The sequence below is a fragment of the Schistocerca americana genome, chromosome 9, assembly GCF_021461395.2.
Source record: "Schistocerca americana isolate TAMUIC-IGC-003095 chromosome 9, iqSchAmer2.1, whole genome shotgun sequence".
Lineage (NCBI taxonomy): Eukaryota > Metazoa > Arthropoda > Insecta > Orthoptera > Acrididae > Schistocerca > Schistocerca americana.
In genome coordinates, this window is record NC_060127.1 from 84,579,961 (window position 1) to 84,598,570 (window position 18,610).

At 40.1% G+C, this 18,610-nt stretch overlaps 1 protein-coding gene across 1 annotated transcript in view; it reads right to left on the reverse strand.

Moving 5' to 3' along the window:
- Window positions 1-1,175: 1,175 nt before the first annotated feature.
- LOC124550976 overlaps window positions 1,176-18,610 on the reverse strand; it is a 62,316-nt gene continuing 44,881 nt past the window's right edge. Inside the window, exons 4-6 of the mRNA XM_047125795.1 lie at window positions 14,958-15,043; window positions 12,257-12,410; window positions 1,176-4,992 (exon numbers count right to left, since the gene is read on the reverse strand). Coding sequence (XP_046981751.1) covers window positions 4,784-4,992; window positions 12,257-12,410; window positions 14,958-15,043 — 449 coding nt within the window. The 3' untranslated portion in view covers window positions 1,176-4,783. The remainder of the gene's footprint in view (window positions 4,993-12,256; window positions 12,411-14,957; window positions 15,044-18,610) is intronic.

The following is an 18,610-nucleotide window of genomic DNA, read 5'->3' on the forward strand; positions in this document are numbered from 1 at the left end:
CATTGGCAAACTGTTGTAGGTCACATCAAAATTGAATAAACATATTGTTATTTAAATCCAATTTCCATTTCCTCCAGTCTGAGTCGTATTGATGTAGCGATTAGTGCTGGTTATTCTTATTGATATTCAACAGCACTTCCTCAGCTGGTCTGATTTCTTTTCAGATTTTTAATTTTGAGTGTCAGATTAACATCATTTACATGTGAATAAAAATATTTTTTGCAGATATTGTCTAGTATTATTGCTTGACTCATTGAATACCATGGTTTTTCAGCTCACTGAATCAGGAAGATGGAACTCATGTTTATATTCATAATATCAAAACTCAAACTCACGTTGTACTAATGAAATATACTTACCATATGGGTATCAAAGTAATCTACCTTAAAAATGCTATGTGTACAATCATCAATCGCTTGAGATAAAGTAATACTTGTGTACTTCCTGTTACATATAGATCATGGAGCATCACACTGCCAGGTTAATATAATCAGTTATACAAAGAATGGCAGATACAGAATCTTAACCCCATTGAATAAACTCCTGGTGACAGCCCTTAACTAACTCTACATCAAGGCTATTTGGAGGGTGGTCTTGCTGTCACTAGCCATGTCATGTAATACTCTCTAGTATTTGTTAGGTGCTATGTGGACCAACAATATCACAAAGGAAAAAAATCCCTTTACCAAGTCAGCAACACTTTTGTTTTACATTACTCAATGCAGTTTAGTTGACATATTACAATACGTCTCAAAATTCATTGTGTTACTTTGACACCAACATTTCACAAGCAAAACACCCTGCTTAACCCAAAACACAGCTGAGTGACCTCCTTTCAAAAAATGTATGCCAGACAATAGTCAAATATTTTTCTACAAAAGAAAGGTTTTTCTTCCTTTACCATGTCAGTACAGCCTAGTCTGTTCCTGTACTTCTCCAGAACTGAAACTGCTCTTCCCCAAGGCAGAGTTGTGCCAATTTGTCTGTAAATAATACTTATTAGAATTTGCCACGATGATTTATTAAACTAATGGTTCAGTAAAATTTATGCCTGCCAGCGTATTTCACTTGTTGCAGTACCTTAAATTTTCGCATCATAACATGTTCTCCCAGCTGCTTCCAGCCAATACACAGGTAGTGGTTGTAACATAGTATAACAAAAAGGCTCAGGAGGGTTCGTAATTTATCATTAACTTTTATTAATAAAATACTGTCATCCTTACAATTATTAATCACAGCACCTTCCTCAGTTTAAAACTGATATTTTGTAATGGTACATCAACAATGTACATTATTCACCAAACAAATTTTTTAGTCCATGCTTCCCAGAAATATAAGTGCTTACAGCAAACCAGATGATTGTAAGGTGTGTAAGTACTGACAACACATACCTATGGTTTCTTCAGTTGTTTTTTTTGTACTTTAGACAGGAAAAGGTATGTTACGATTATGTATAAGAACAAACTCTCAACAAAATGGAGCTGAATGAATGTTATTAGAAACATTTTCTTAAAGGTTATACGACACATCAGAAAGGTATTAACATATTGTGTAATGTCAGTTCAGTAGTTCATGTTTATGAAGGTTTCTCTTAACAGTTCCTTTCATTCACCTATACATTGTCATCATTTCTATAATGAAGCACACAATATTCCTCAGCACCATCCCCGTGAACATTGTACTGAGGAACATACACTGTGCATTAGTAATTTCAAACGTGATTATTATTATTATTATTATTATTACTAGACTAAAATAAAATAAGTCCTCTAAGATATTAAACTCTCCTCCTGAGATTCATTAGAACACTCCTCACAAAGTGTAGTCCAGCTACAAAATAGGTAATTCACAAATTTCAAACTCGACCTTTATTTGAGTATCCACAAGTCTGGGATGCTTACCAGATGGATTCAACAAATGAAATTGTAGAGAACCAACAAAGAGCAGTGTGTTTCATCAGAGGTTGCTTTAATAAGTGCAGAAGCATCATGGAGATGCTCAGCTAACTGCAGTGGCAGACGATCAAAGATAGGCGTTGTGCGCCATGGTCTGCTTTATTGTCAATACTGAGAGTGTACTTTTCTAGAAGAGCCAGCCAAAATATTGGTGGTTCTTATGTGTATCTCGTGAAAAGACCATGGAGGCAAAACTTGAGAGATTCAAGCCCACATGGCAGCATACCAACAATCGGTTGTCCCATGAACTTTTTGTGACTGGATTAGGAAAGGGAGAAAGTAACAGTGGTACACAAACTACACTCAAGCACACACTGAAGATAGCTTGAAGATGGCAGATGTAGACTGTTGCTAAAAAATGACAGCAACTAGAATATCATTCAAAAGGGCTTCTCATAGCAGAAACCAGCTGGAACTTTACACAATTTAAAGCCATCAACAAAGATGTAACAAATGTGTTACACATATAAACTGAAGTGTGTGAACTTGTGGAGGAAGAAATATGTTTTCAGGCATGTGGTTACTAGCTAAAATGAAGGAAGATAATTTAAAAAGTCTCATTGGCATCAAGTGACACTAATAATAGCGAGAAACCCCCTCTGTCATGCACATCATAGTGGGCTGCAGAGTATAAATGTAGATGTAAATGTATATGTTGCCAGATGTTAGGATAGAGCTGTAGCTGCGTTGGACAATGATGAGAAAAATAATGTGGGCACTATCTGTTTAAGAAACTGCAGCAAAATTTGTCTGCATTCATTTAGAGTGAGATCAGAATTTTAGAGTGTAGAATGAATTTCAGTGTCTTTGTGCCCCTTATTGTGGCTCATCGAAAATGCTGTTGGTATAACAGTGCTGTTAAGCAGAGAGCATTGTTTGAAGGCTGTAGTTGAAGGAGGTTCACCTAAACTCACCTCCACTCTCTGTGAACAAAGGTAACAAAAAGATAAGTGCATCTACATTGAGACTTCTGCACTCTAGCATTACTAATCCAGAAGGACCGTACAAATGATTAAATGTGTTGTAGAGGCCAGTTCACAGAAAATGGGGACAATGAATCATCTGAAAAGGAACATAAAATTTAAGACAGGTATTCTGTCTGCTGGTTGTGGTGTGTATTACACAAATTTCCCAATTATGATGAATCTGGAAGAGTGGGTTTGTGTATGAGATGAAATACTGCCTGAGCAGATAAAAGCCACTGGAGAAAAACATGTTAAGATATGAGAAACTTGTGTCTGTAACCTGGTCACAACCTTGGATAGTGGAAGTGCTTGGAACCTGCTGGACATCCAGTTAGCGAACCTGTCTACACCCTTATCATTTAGTGCCTGACAAAGATGACCATGGTGGTAACACCTCTGCGTACATAAAAATCGTTCGCATGTGAACATACACCCTGTACAAAGCACTCCAGAAATGGCTCTATCTCCCATCCATCTGACTTAAACACAGGTCAGTCTTCATATTAACTGAGAAAAGACACCTTTTTGGCAACCAAAATCTTTCTCTACATGAATCAAGAAGGATCCTGTGAAATACGACTTGTTCTTTTCGGTCACTATTTCCAAAAGACAGAAAATATTGGTATCTTTGTTGAAACTGGCATCCTTGACTTCTGTTAGGTATTGGATACTAGCCATTAGGAAGATGTGGAATACTAGAACAGGTTTGTAACTGAACTGAATACAAATTACTTGCTTGGATTAATGGGTCCCTCCCAACATAAATTACTGTAACTTATTACAAACAAGTGGAAAGACCCAATATTGTCAGATTGCACCACTGGCAATGAATCACTGAAAACACAGTCACAACCATAAAATATGTACTGGGATGCACCCAGAGTGATTTAAAACTGAAAGACCTTATAAGACATATAAAATTCACTCATGAGACTGACTGTCACTGGTAGAATGCTCAGAGAAGCTTGTATAATACCCCCTTCTGACAAATTTTTGAATGTTTCTTGTTATTCATGGTCTCTTAAGAAGTAAGATTAAGAGGGGAGTACAGGAGATTTGAAAAAGAGCTGCACGTTCCATTATTGCTTCATTCAGTCACCATGGTATCATTTTATGACAACCCAAGTCTCATGATGTACATAAGAAACTTAACTAAGAAAAAGGGTCAGTTGATAGGACATATACTAAAGCATCAAGAAATCATAAATATGGTAATGGAAGGCAAGTGTGGAGGGCAAAAACTGTAGAGGAAGCAGGTTCAAATGGATGTAGGTTGCATTATACCAGTCTTCACAATTTCAGACTGAAGAAACAGCAACAACATCAACAACAATAACATATTCCAGAAGCAAGATACAGATTCCTCCCACACGAGTCTCATAAAATGACATGACAAAATCAAATAAATGTCAACTTACTGCTTTATTTTGTTCTCACACACTTGAACAATCAGGTTGTGCCAAGGGGTAAATAAAAGCAGTACACAAATTATCCACTATCGGTGATCATATGGTAGCTTGCACAGTATATGCGTTGATGTAGTGGAATAATATTGTTGTACTCACTATGTACATTTTGGACCTGTAGTCTCAAGATAATATAATATACTCTTATGAGGAAGATCAAAAAAGGATCGAAGGTGCTTGAAGATATTTAAAAAAAGTATTACACCACTGTGAAGACAGATTTAAAGCAGCTCCTTTGACACCCTTTTCTTGGATGGTAATAACACCATATCATCAAACAGTGAAGGCCAGCCCTTCGAGTGACTGTCACAATGACAGATATTAGGTCCTCTTAGCCTTGTGATCAACACATGTCACCTAGCGATGTGATCCCCTTACAAGAGTGACATAGTGGTTCCTATGGAGCACTAGTGTAGCGTGGTGGTGCAGTAGGTGCCATGGCCATTCCATCCGCATAGCAGTAGGTCCCGTGGGCAGGAAGAACATCCCCTGTGGGCACCGTGCGGTAGACCTTGCCAGCTGTGGTGCGTGGTCCATCCTCGCCATACTGTTGGCCCAGTTCCAGGTAGTAGCTGCGCACCACAATCCAGAAGTACACCATCAGCCCTGCAACAGCATGGAAATAGGAAGACTGTATCAGTTACATTCTCCAGAGCTGCTGTCTGCGTAGATCCGTGTAGGGGACAGGGCCAGTTCAAACATTTTCCCCTGCAAGTCATGTATCATTTGGCACACTTCCTCCACTCCTTCAGACACAAGTTGCCTGTCTTTGGGCTTTTGATAGACCTTTGATAATTGTAAGTCTAGTGATTGTGGGCTTTCTCTCTGTAAATTTTTTGTTATTTTTTTATATGAGGTGGATCACAATATTAATAGCAAAAACTGGCACATGTGAAACTATGGGATAATGGCAACAAAGACATTGCAGTAAACATGGGTTTCCAAAAATGACATTTGAAATCTAATTTGCCAGTATGGTCTAGAATGACAGGTAAGTAGGACCAGCACCTTGTCCTTTAGCACAAGGCATCCAAGTTCACCTGACCTCAATCCTCTGGATTTTTGCAACTCCAGGCATCTCAAACATGAAGTCTTCAGCACTCCTTGTGGTATGGTTAAAAAAAAGTGCAGCAGCAATTGTACAGTCATGTCAAGGTCCATGAGATGATCCATGTGTCTTTAAAATAAGTAATGAGTGCAGTGTTGCCTCAAAATGTGAAAACAACACATGTAAGACCTCCTTTAATAGCCATGAACGTACAGTAAATCGTAAACATGTATTCTATATCGCATTCTATATCCCGTTATTTAGGCACTGGGTGAAATTTGAGCACAATTAGATGGGGACTTAACCAAAACATTTACATTTCAGTTATATAAACTTCATATGGAAGACAGTTACAAATCACAACCACACATTCACAATAATGTTGTAAACTGTTTGTTTTTGGGCACACATGTACTGAAACATTTTTGCTTCTATTATCTTTTTTTCCCTCACCTGAGTCAGTTCTTATTACACCATGGATACAATATGTACATTTTGGATACACATGCACTGAAACAGTTTTGCTTCTGTTACCTTTTTTCCCCCACCTGAGTCAGTTTTTACTACACCCTGGATACAAAATGTACATTCTCTTCTTGGTGCTCCATGTGTCTACTTATATTCTTGGACATTAAACTGCCTCTGGTAATGGAAAAGTACACCAGTGTGTACATACCTGTCTGCAACCTACTGTATAGTGTATAGCATCTAAAGCAACTGTTGCTTCCCTGAAGTTCCTCAATAGCATTCACATGAAGATCATCTTCTTCCCTCCAAGAATTCCCATCCAAACACGTGGAGCATTTCCATAACACTCTCATATCATTCAAACAGACCAGCAACAAATCTTGCAACCCACCTCTGAATTTTTACCACATCTCCGTTTAATCTTACCTGGTGGTCATCTTGTGCAGAGGTGTCTCAGAAGCTCTCTGCGCACTGTCTGCTTTATATGTTCACTACACTGGCTCAGTGTTCTCTCAATAAACCATAACAATGCAGTTGCTCTTCCTGCAATTGACCTAATGTGTTCATTTTGTTTAACGTCATTTTGTAATGTTTCTGTTAGTTAGTTATTTAATCTGATTGTGGTAAGCCACATATACCTTCACTGGATTCAAACATCACAATAAAGTGTCTCCTACATATTCACATAACCTACATTTGTCAGCATTTAAAGCAAGGGAAAATAAATTCTGTGCAACTAATCTTTAATCCCCAGACAACAGTGGTCATTTTACCATAAACAACATTGTCATCAGAAAATAGCCCAAGATTACTGCCAATGCTATATGGCAGACAATTTATTTATATACAGAACAAGAATGGTACTGTCACATTTCTCTGGGGGCACTCCTGACATTACCTTTGTATCTGATACGAAATGCCATCTAGGACATTGCATTGTGTTTTATCACTCAAAGTCATCATCATCATCATCATCTTGGACAGTTTCCAGCCACTGGCTGGGTCTTTCGGGAACACAAGCCTCTCCATCGTGTTCTGTCTTTCCACCATTCCCCCTCTTCCACCTTCGTCCAGTTCTCTCCTCTTCTCGTCACATATTCCTTCACTCCCTTCACCCATCTATCTCTTGGTCTTCCTCTGGGCCTCTTCCCCTCCAGTTGCAGATCAAACATCCTCTTTGGAATTCTTCCCTCATCCATTCTCTTCATGTGTCCATACCACTGCAGTCTTGATTTTTCTATCCTGTCCTGTACTGGTTCCTCCTTTAGTCTTTCCCTCACATACACATTTCGCAATCTGTCTCGTCTTGTTACTCTCAACCTGCTCCTCTGGAACTTCATTTCACTAGCCTGTATTCTACTTTTGTCGCTTTTGTGCATTACCCATGTCTCGCTTCCGTATGCCAATATGGCGACAAAGTAGGTTCGGTATATAATTCCCTTGGATTTCTGTGGCACCCCCTTGCTCCAAATAAGCCCCCTAATGCATTTGTAGAACTGCCCTGCTTTTCTGCACCTTTCATTTATTTCCATTGCGTTTCCCCCCTTACTTTCAATCATGCTTCCCAGGTACTTGAAGTTCTCTACCACTTGTAGTTTTTCCCCTCCACAAGTTATATCCACATTTGGCCTATTCTTCTTCCTTGTTGTGACAATTATTTCACTTTTCCTTGCAGAGAAATGCATTCCATATTGTGCTGCCGTTGCCTCCCATACATCTAACTGCTCTTGCACCTCCTTCTCGCAATTTCCCCATAACATCAGGTCATCGGCAAAAAGCACTGCTTTCATTTTATGATCTCCAATTGCATCTGATACTTGCTGTAGGATTTCATCCATAACAATAATAAACATTAAAGGCGAAAGTGCACTTCCCTGTCGCAGCCCATTTTCCAGCTTGAACCATGCAGTACGTTCCCTCCCCACTTTCACACAACTCTCACTTCCCTCATACATTTTTCTGACTTTTCGTGTTATCTCTTCATCTACCCCTTTGCGTTCAGCACATCCCAGAGCTTGTCCCTACAGATACTGTCATACGCCTTCTCAATATCTAAAAAGGCCATGATTAAGTCCTTCTCGTACTCATAGTGCCTTTCCTGCAGTTGCCTTACCGCAAATATGAGGTCTGTTGTTGATCTTCCCGGTCTGAAACCATACTGCTCCTCTTGCAGTCTGCTTTCAATACTGCTTCTTATTCTCTTCTCCAGGATCTTTTCATAGATTTTTCCACAGTGGGATAGCAGGGTGATTCCTCTGTAGTTCTCACATCTCCTTTTATCCCCTTTCTTGAAGATCGGGACTATAATTCCTTTCTTCCAATCCTCAGGAATTCTGTTCTCCTTCCACACCACCACTCACTCAAAGTACCAGAAACAATCATACACATGAGAAGCTATTCTGTATTCTTGCTACTATCCCATTAGAACACAGGTGTGACAATATTTAACATTTATCACACTACTCTATGTGATATAATAGGAGTGCTTTAAATGGCAGTGAGTCTCACTTTACACAAACCAAACAACAACAACTGTGCCTTTGACTGTCATGAGTCACACTGATTTCGTTACAAAGTGCTTCTGCACCCAAAAGACAAATTTTCCTACCCTGCAGCTCACTGCTGTTTCAGTGGCCATATTTAACTGAAACTGTGTACATAACTACACTGCATATGTTTGTGTAATACATAAAAAAATACTTCAACAAGAGTGAAAGATGTATTTATTGTGGTACCCACTTCTTGTCAACTGAATTATGTAGGTAAAGTCAGCACAGTGTTCATGGAACAGATGGAATATGATAATATGTTTTTAAATTACTTCACTAAGTATATTCAGTCACCTGACAGTCAAAAGAAACGCCCATGAAACTCTCTACCTTCTCATCAGAAATACCAGCTCTCATTCTGAAATAAAGAAAGAAATTCAAATTCTGAGCCACATTATTAATTCACTGACTAACTTTATATACCAGCAGAGATTTACTTATCTATTTTTCTGCCTTCAGAATATGAAGAAGATACTGAACTTTTAATGAAAGACATAGTCACGAACACCTGTTCAGTAGAAACACTTCACACACCTTGGTAATGCATTTAACTCCCTTAACAAATAGCTCAACATCCATTTTTTAATTAATGCTTCAATGAGAAACCAATGATAGCAGCATTTCTGGGCCACAAAGGTTAATGTTAGTGCCATGTCTTTGAAAGGTGGAGATCCTCCAAGTTGACATGATATGATATCTCGCAGGGGACATACATAGTCAAACCATGGGAAGTCCAAGGTGGAATGTAACAATATTATGAAAAGGAAAGTTTGATCAAATGACTGCAGCAGTGCAATTTGCTGCTAATGTGTGACACTGAGAGAGACCATGTGTGCTTTCCCCTTTGACACGTGTGAACCAGACCTGGCATAGGCAACAGAAACTTTTTAAAATGTCAATACATATATTTTTTTATCAGCCCAACTGTCAAGCTATAATGGCATCATTACTTGTAACACCTGGCCATTACCAAACAAATAAAGAAAGGTTTAGTAAATGTGATGTGTTAATAGTCCATGCATAAGTGGACAGATGGAGGAGATATGAGAGTTGACATTACTGTTTTAACAGGAACTATACTGTGTTACATTCCACTACAGCAGCTCTCAACATAACAGATTTGCTGAAACAATGATTTCCGTGTCTCTCAGCATATACAGTGTAGTATTACAAACCGGTTCTTCATTTATTCCTGTGGTCATTTAAAAGCACTACACTTAGAATTTCACGACACTGTTCTACTCTATGTCACGCAGCAGGCATTCTGAAAACGTCTATCACACAAAAACAAACTCTCACTTTTCTTGCATGAAATCTGGAAAGCCCCATTTCAAAATCCATTGATCAAGGGAATCAGGTAGATGCTGTATTTCTTGACTCCCAAAAAGCATTTGATTTACTACCATACATACAATTACTATTGAAAGTACAATTGTATGGTAAATCAAGCAGAGTTAGTGATTGGAGTGAGAACTTCTTGGTTGGCACTGTATCCTGGAAGGAGAGTTATCAGTAGATGGAGAGGTAGCTTCCAGTGTTCCTGGGGAAGTGAGTTGTGACCCGTACTGTTCATGACAATATTAATTACCTTGCAAACAAATCATCCACAGATGATGCAGTTATGTATAATGAAGTACTGTCTGAAAAAAGTGAAATATTCAGTCACTTCTCGATAAGATTTCATAGTGGTACAAAGATTGACAATTTGCTTTTAATGCTCAGAAGCAGAAAAAGGCACACTTCATAAAATAAAAAACCTTAATGCCCTATTACTACAATATCAGTGAGTCCCAGTTGGAATTGGCTAATGCATATGAATGCCACGGTGTAACAAGTTGTAGGGGTATTAAATGGAACGATCTCTAAGCTGAGTCATAGACTAAGCAGATGTCAGACTTTGGTTCTTTGGTAGAATACTAAGGAAAAACAACCACATTACAAAGAAAATTGTTCACAAAACAATAGTACGACCCATCTTAGACTACTGCTCATGTCTTCTTCTTCTTCTTCTTTCATTTCACCCTCTTTGGGGTACACTGGACCAATCAATTTGTGCGTTGTTCTTTCCTTAGGGCCCAGTATTACTTCATTCTTTCTGATCTTCTTTTCTTCTCTTCTTTCAAGATGAAGAGTTTGGACTTTTGTGTAGATTTGTCTTAGAACCTTATGTTTTCATCTTCAGTAATTAATTTAGCTGTTCAATCAATAAGTGAATTTTCTTAAGTCTTTAATTCTACTAGGTCTTTCTCAGTTTCTTTAAACCAGTTGAGTTTCGTTTTGCGGTTACGGAAAAGTCAAAGATTTGTTTAGTTAATCTGTTGGATTTCATCTTGAGAAGATGACCATAAAAATTTATTCTCCTTTTTCTCATAGTATCTGAAAGTTTTTCAATTTTATTGTAGAGTGTTTCATTTTTGATGTACATAATCTTATTGTCTTGAAATTTTAGCGCTATGATTTTTCTTAAAATTTTTCGTTCCTCTAGCTCAAGTTTCTCCATTTGGCATATGAAATTCATGTTTAGTGTTTCTGCTGCATACAGTGCTTCTGGCTTAATCACTGTCTTGTAACATGTAATTTTGGACCCCCATGAAAGGTATTTTTGTTGTATGTATTTTTTGTTAGTTGGAAGGCGAATTAATTTTTTCTGGATTCCATTGCTTTCCTTTCCCCAGCATTCCAACTAATCCTTTCTCCGAGATATTTGAATTATTTTACTATTTCAATCTCCTGTTCTTCAACTTTGAGGTATTTACATGAGTGCTTGATGTTTGTCAATATCTTAGATTTTTCAGGGGAGATGTGAAGACCTGACCTATTTTAGCTGCTTGTTTCTTTTGGTTCAAGGATTTACTCCCATGCTTCTTCCATTGTTTCAGCAAACAGGGCCATATCATCAGCAAAAGCAATGCAATTTATTTTAAGGTTCTTCTTTTTGCAATCCAGTCTTATACCACTCTTAATATTTGTGTTCCATTCTCTGACTACTTTCTCAAGCACACAATTGAACAGCAACAGTGATAGGCCACCCCCCTGTTGCACTCCCGTTTTTATTTCAAAGGGTTCTGATAATTCGCCCATAAACTTAACTTTCCAAAATGTATTTGTAAGGGTCGCCGTTATAATATTAGTTGTTTTCTTATCCAAACCCATTTCTTCCAGGACTGATAGTAGAGATTCTCTATCAATTGAATCATGTGCTTTTTTGAAATCAATGAAGGAGATTATGTATGTCTTTGCCCTTGATTTTTGGTATGCCCAAGTGTTAAGGAACTGTACAATTTAGAATAACTTGGTATACTGAATGAGGATGAAGAAGGGCAGTGCAAATGGCCACAGGTTTTTTATTACTGATGTGAGAGTACTACATAGATGCTGAGTAAACTGAAATGGTGAACACTTGAATATTGATGTAAACTATAATGTGATGGCCTATTCTTTGATTTTCAAGAACTAACTTTAAGTGATGAATCAGCAATATACTACAACCCACTACGTATCCCTCCTGTACAGATTGAGAGGACAGATTACACTGATTACAGTATACACAGAGCCATTTAACCACTCTCTCTTTCTGCTCTCCACATGTGAATGGGACATGAAAGTGCCTCATAAATGGTAAAATTGTAAGAGCCGTCTAGGAAGTACTTCACAGTGGTTTGCAGAGAATGGATGCAGATGTAGATGGTTAGGTGTTTTCAGTAAGTTGTATGTTGCCTTCATGGACTTTGACATATACTGGAAGAAACCATGTGTTGTTAGTAGGCTGGTCCTCTGTACCACTGGCATCTGCCATATTACTCACCTACGTGCAGCAGCATGCCGGCAGTGATGGAGAGGCCATAGTAGGAGCTGTTGTAGAGGAACACTACGGTGACGCTCAACCCGCCAATCACCAGCGAGACGCCGTACAGCACCGCGTAGGCCACCATCCAGCCGTGGAGCAGCTTGCGCCGAGCCTGCAGGGGGCATATAATCTGTGTTGCACAGCTACTTTGTGAGCAGCATGTGGGAGGGAAGGGGTGTATACTGTAGAAGTTAGCTGATGGAAGAGAGGTAGAGTATGAAGTGACCGAAAAGTGAAGCCTAATTCTATTGCAAAACTAGAGTTTTATACACAAATGACAAAGGAGGAACGTGGTAGAAGGTGTAGGACATGCAGAGGAGTGCAGAGGATGAGAAACAAGTTAAGTACGTGGCATACAGACGAAAATTTGTACCTTCAGCTGTAGATATATAACAGGTGTCAAATTTTCCAATAAATGTATGGAAAATTGTCTGGTGGTCGCCTGTATAAGTACAGTGTTGTTTCCCTTGCCAACCTTCCCACACTGTCTGACAAAAAAAGTGAAGCACACAGAATATGTGATTGAATGTCAATGTAGCTTCATGAACTTACGCGCCATTGACAGGTGTGCAAATGATTAGAGTTGCAATTCCCTGTGACAAGTAGAAAGACCACCAGAATGCATTAGTGTAGTTGCCAGGCCTGGTAGCATATATAAACTGAGTGAACAGTGTCAGGTGCTGAATTATCACTGTGCAGGACAAGAGGAGTCTTGTACTCATTTGATATGGAATTATTAGCATTATCAGCATCAGCCATAGTTTGAAAGGGGGCCTCATTATGGGTCACCATTTGGCTAGAAGGTCAAATCGTGCAGTGATCAGATTTCTGAGGCATTCAGATGTGCAGGTGGCCTAGCTATTGTTGGACTGCATGGAAATGTGGGGGCAGGCTTACTTGTCGTTTAAAGTTCTGGTTGACAGTGTGTGACCATCACAAGGGAGGGTCACCATGCTATGCACCAAACATATCGTAGCCCGTTCACATCTGAGCATCCCATTCCATAACAAGTAATGGACTCTCTGCAATTGCCTGTGCCATCCCACATGACTGACTAGAGACTAGCAGATGCCAGAGTAGGGAACCACTGTCCCATGTGTAGGCTGCCATTAACACCACGACACAAACAACTGTGACTGGAGTGGTGCCAAGACTGGGAAGCATTGCCTGCTGTTGAATGGCATCGCATTGTGTTCATCAATCAATCATAGTTATCTACCACCTGAGATGACCATTGTCAGCGAGTATGGTGGTGATCTGGTGAGAGGTCCCATTCTTCCAATGTTTCGGAGAGATACAGATGTGTTACTCCCAGCACCATGCTGTGGAAAACCATCGGGTATTTGTTGTGTACATAGTTCCGCGTAGTCAGCGCGTACACAACTTTCCCACTAGAGTGCGCCCCGCTAAGCACAACAGCGCAGGTGCAGCGTTCGTCCGTCTCCGCACTACAAGATGGCACTGTCTTAGAGACGGACCAAATTCTTCTTCCGCCAATCCACGTATTAATATGTAACACAGCCAGTGAGATTGCTGCTAATGTAGAACCTTTTCTCCTCGTGGATCACACTCGCACAGTGATACCTGAACGCGAGACGTATTATAACGAGTGTACAGACCTCCGATTAGTCAGTCTGCATTAGTTTGCATTTATCTGTACCTGTCTGTACCAGTCTGCATTAGTCTGTACCAGTCTATAGTTAAGTTTCAGTCTGCACCTAATAAGATTGCCATATTCCTGTACCTAGCCATGAAGATAAATGTATAGATACTTTTGTCGAGTATCAGAGATGTGTGAGAATAAGATTAACGTACTAAGACCAAAGGAACTTCAGATTGTCAATTGTGAATAGCATCCAGAACCAAGTTAAGTAATTTTTATGCTTTTTATTATTTTAATAAATGTGTGTGAAAATTAGTCGAGTTCTGTTTAAAGTTGGTCACCGTCAATCCGCTACTCTAAGCGTGCAAGTGGCATTTCTATTGTCTGACCTAACGGCAGAAGAGAAACACACCACGATAAGACCACGAGACGTATTGCTGACACTCGCCTACTTCGCTAGAGCGACAAGTCAAATAATCTGATGGTGTGTGTACCGAAGGTCTTACAGTACGCACACCACAGTATTACTTCAGGTCACAGTGTTAGTGACTGAGGAAACTAAGATGGCACAATGGTACATCACAGACATCCCACATACTCATATGTTATCTCTTATGTGATAAAAGCATGGTGCCATTTTACAGCAGGACAATGCTCATACACTCATGGAATGTATGTCAGTGATTCACTTTTTTCTGTTGGGCATTGTACATAAACCTTAGATTCTTATATTTACTACATCATATAACGCTGTGATGCAACATTAAGATATACTTGCAGATGTATTTTATTCCAATATTTGTGCCCATTTACCTGAGGAGGTGAAGTCACAATAGACTCTTGATTGGTTTCAAAACAAAGCTAACAAGCATATCTGTGGGGAAAATTGGTATGAAAACAACAAGCACAGTCCAAAATAATAGTTTACAGCTGAAGCTCTCGCTATCTAGTGGCACGGAAGGATCGATTACATACCATCTGCATTAATCAGTGGAAGCGTTCACGCACAAACGTGCAGCCCCATACGAGTGGTGTGAAGGCAGTTGTAGTACTCACGTTAATGGCGCCTGCCAGCAACATAATGTCGAGGAGAACAGCCAGACTGGAGAGGACAGCACCTATGACCGCCATCCAGAAGGCACCTGCAATCACAAAAAACACTCCTGTCCACCACAGTCCTCCACAGAAATTGCACAGGGTTGCAAAACACGTTGGCTACACTGGCTAACTAGAACACCACACAAGGCGTTTATGCAGTGTACAAACTACTGGGCTGGTGTTATGCATGTTAAAAGTGTTGATGTTAAAAAGCATAACATATTTATACATGACAGAAGATTTTTACATCTGCCAAAGTACAGTTATCCACTTGATAATTGATAACTGATGATGGTCGAAGTAGAGAGGATATAAAATGTAGACTGGCAATGGCAAGGAAAGTGTTTCTGAAGAAGAAAAATTTGTTAACATTGAGTATAGATTTAAGTGTCAGGAAGTCATTTCTGAAAGTATTTGTATGGAGTGTAGCCATGTATGGAAGTGAAACATGGACGATAAACAGTTTGGACAAGAAGAGAATAGAAGCTTTCGAAATGTGGTGCTACAGAAGAATGCTGAAGATTAGATGGGTAGATCACATAATTAATGAGGAAGTATTGAATAGGATTGGGGAGAAGAGAAGTTTGTGGCACAACTTGACCAGAAGAAGGGATCGGTTGGTAGGACATGTTCTGAGGCATCAAGGGATCACCAATTTAGTATTGGAGGGCAGCGTGGAGGGTAAAAATCGTAGAGGGAGACCAAGAGATGAATACACTAAGCAGATTCAGAAGGATGTAGGTTGCAGTAGGTACTGGGAGATGAAAAAGCTTGCACAGGATAGAGCAGCATGGAGAGCTGCATCAAACCAGTCTCAGGACTGAAGACCACAACAACAACAACAACAACAATTGCCACACAGCCGAAATTGCAATAAAAAACAAACATTGTCAGTAACAGTCTGTGAAGGCTCAAGGGTACCGACCAGCCGCTGTGTCATTCTCAGACCTTAGGCATCACCAGATGCTGATACAGAGGGCCATGTGGTCAGCATACCACACTTCTGGCCGTTGTCAGTTTTCGTGACCGGTACCGCTACCTCTCAGTCAAGCAGCTCCTAAATTGGGCTCACAAAGGCTGAGTGTACCCCGCTTGCCGACACCACTTGGCAGACCCGGATGGTGACCAATCCAAATGCTATCCGAGCCCAAGAGGGCTTAACTTCGGTGATCTGACAGGAACCGGTGTTACCACTGCGGAAAGCCGTTGGCCCCAAAATTACAGTAGCAAAAATAAATAACTTTTACAGACAAAGGCGACTAAAATGTCTTAAGTTGTTTGTAACTGTAATCTCTACAAATATACTGGAATCTATGAGGCGTGTTATTTAAGTAAGGTCCGTTTGAACATAAGTACACAACGAAAGGTTATTTTAATGGGTCTAGTGTAGCAGGGGATACAACCCGTCGGCTTTGGACAATGACGTCACAAGTCGCCAGATAGCAGTTTACCATTTTCGCTTTTGCTGTTATGTTTCAGTTTCGTTTTTTTACTGATTGCTTAATAAAGTGGATCTGTTTATTCTATCTCGTGAGATTTTTTTTAAAAAAGCCAAAAAACACTTATCAGCCACTGAAGGGAGCTACAACACTAAGAAGAATCGCTTCTCGATTGGCGACTTGTGACGTCAATGTCCAAAGCCGACGGGTTGTATCCCCTGCTACACTAGTCCCATTTTAATAAAGTAAATTTATTTTCAGAAAGTAAATACTTCATTCTATTTTTCGACATAGTTGCCAAGTTTATTGAAACATGTATCATACCTCTCAACCAGTTTTAAAATCCACTCTTCATAAGAACTTGCGCCTGCTCCGATAACAAAGAGTTCAAGAGGAACAGATGGTAATCGCTCGGCGCAAGATCAGGACTGTAGGGTGGGTGGTGTAAAACTTCCTAGCCAAAACGGTCCAGTAAATCGCGGGTCTGACCTGCAGTGTGAGGTCTCGCATTGTTATGGAGAAGGACAATTCCCTTTGACAGTGTGCTGTGTCTTTTGTTTTGAATCGTTCTGCGTAACTTTCTCAGGGTTTGGCGGTATGCTTCTGCATTGACAGTGGTTCCTCGTTGCATGAAGTCTACCAACAAAACACCAAGCCTATTCCAAAACACCGGTGGCATGACTTTGCGCTGACTGTTTGGCCTTCACCTTTACAGGCGAGAGTGTGTGTCTCCATTCCATGCTTCGATTCCGGCGTGATATGCGAAACCCATTTACGAACTGACTCAAGAAGCCGGCACCTTCTTCGTGATAACGAGTCAAGAACTTCATTGCACACTCATATCTTTGGTTTTTGTGTTCCTCTGTTAGGAGTTCCGGAACCCAACAGGAGCACAGTTTCCTAAACTTTTGGTGTTCAGAAACACTGATCTCGACAAGTCAGGAAATTCGCTAGAGACCTGTTATTGTGAAGCGCCTGTTCTCACGAATCCTCGCTTCAACTGAAGCCACCAAATCGTCTGTAATCAAAGAAGGGCGAACGGAGCGGTCCTCATCATGGACGTTGTCACGGCCATCTTTGAATTCTCGTACCCACTTACGCACTTTGCTTTCTGTCATAACAGTATCACCGTTGACTTCGCAAATCTGTCGATGAATTTCTGCAGCAGACAGGTTCCTTGCTGACAAAAACCTTATCACTGAGCGAACCTCACACACGGCGGGTGAGTTGATAGTCGTAAACATTTTGAAAGCAGAACCGTACAGATTGGATACAGAGCTGAAACTGAGCACAGTTGTTCCCGAGGTATGCCGGTACACGATGCACGCGCTCGTTGCGGAATGCATGTGAACTACTAGTGTCTACAATAAAACGGATCTTACTTTAAAAACTCGCCTCGTACAACAGTTTAAATTTGGGTGATTCATCGTGTAACAGAAGGTTAACTGACTTTCTTAGTATTGACATCAAGGACTTTCCTACTGCTTAGGATCAATTGTTTTTCACACCACGGAGGTATTTTGTCCAAACTGCGCAGTTTGTTTGGATCTGACTTTACTACAGAGTAAACAATAGCATCATCTATGACAATCTGATAAGGTTCCTCAGATTCTCTCTTAAATCGTGTATGTAGATTCAGAACACCAAAGAGTCTATAATGCTTGCTGAGAAAACCTAAATATTATTTCGGTTTCAGCAGATGATTTACAGTCATATACTATGAAGTGTGCCCTTTCTGACAGAAAATCACAAGTCGAGTCACACAACTGAGACGATACGCCATAGGCACGCAATTTGGTTCAAATGGCTCTGAGCACTATCTCCTTAGGTTAGTTAGGTTTAGGTAGTTCTAAGTTCTAGGGGACTGATGACCTCAGATGTTAAGTCCCATAGTGCTCAGAGCCATTTTTTTTTCGCGCCTTCTCAACCACATCGCTGCAGTATAGGCTGCAATTTTTCTATCGTAAAGCACGGATTAGTTATTTAAAGTCCGCAGGTCGTGGTCTTGCGGCAGCATTCTCGCTTCCTGCGCACGGGGTCCCGGGTTCGATTCCTGACGGCGTCAGGGATTTTCTCTGCCTCGTGATGACTAGGAGTTGTGTGTTCTTCATCATCATTTCATCATCATTGACGCGCAATGTCGCCAAAGTGGCGTCAACTAAAAAGAACTTG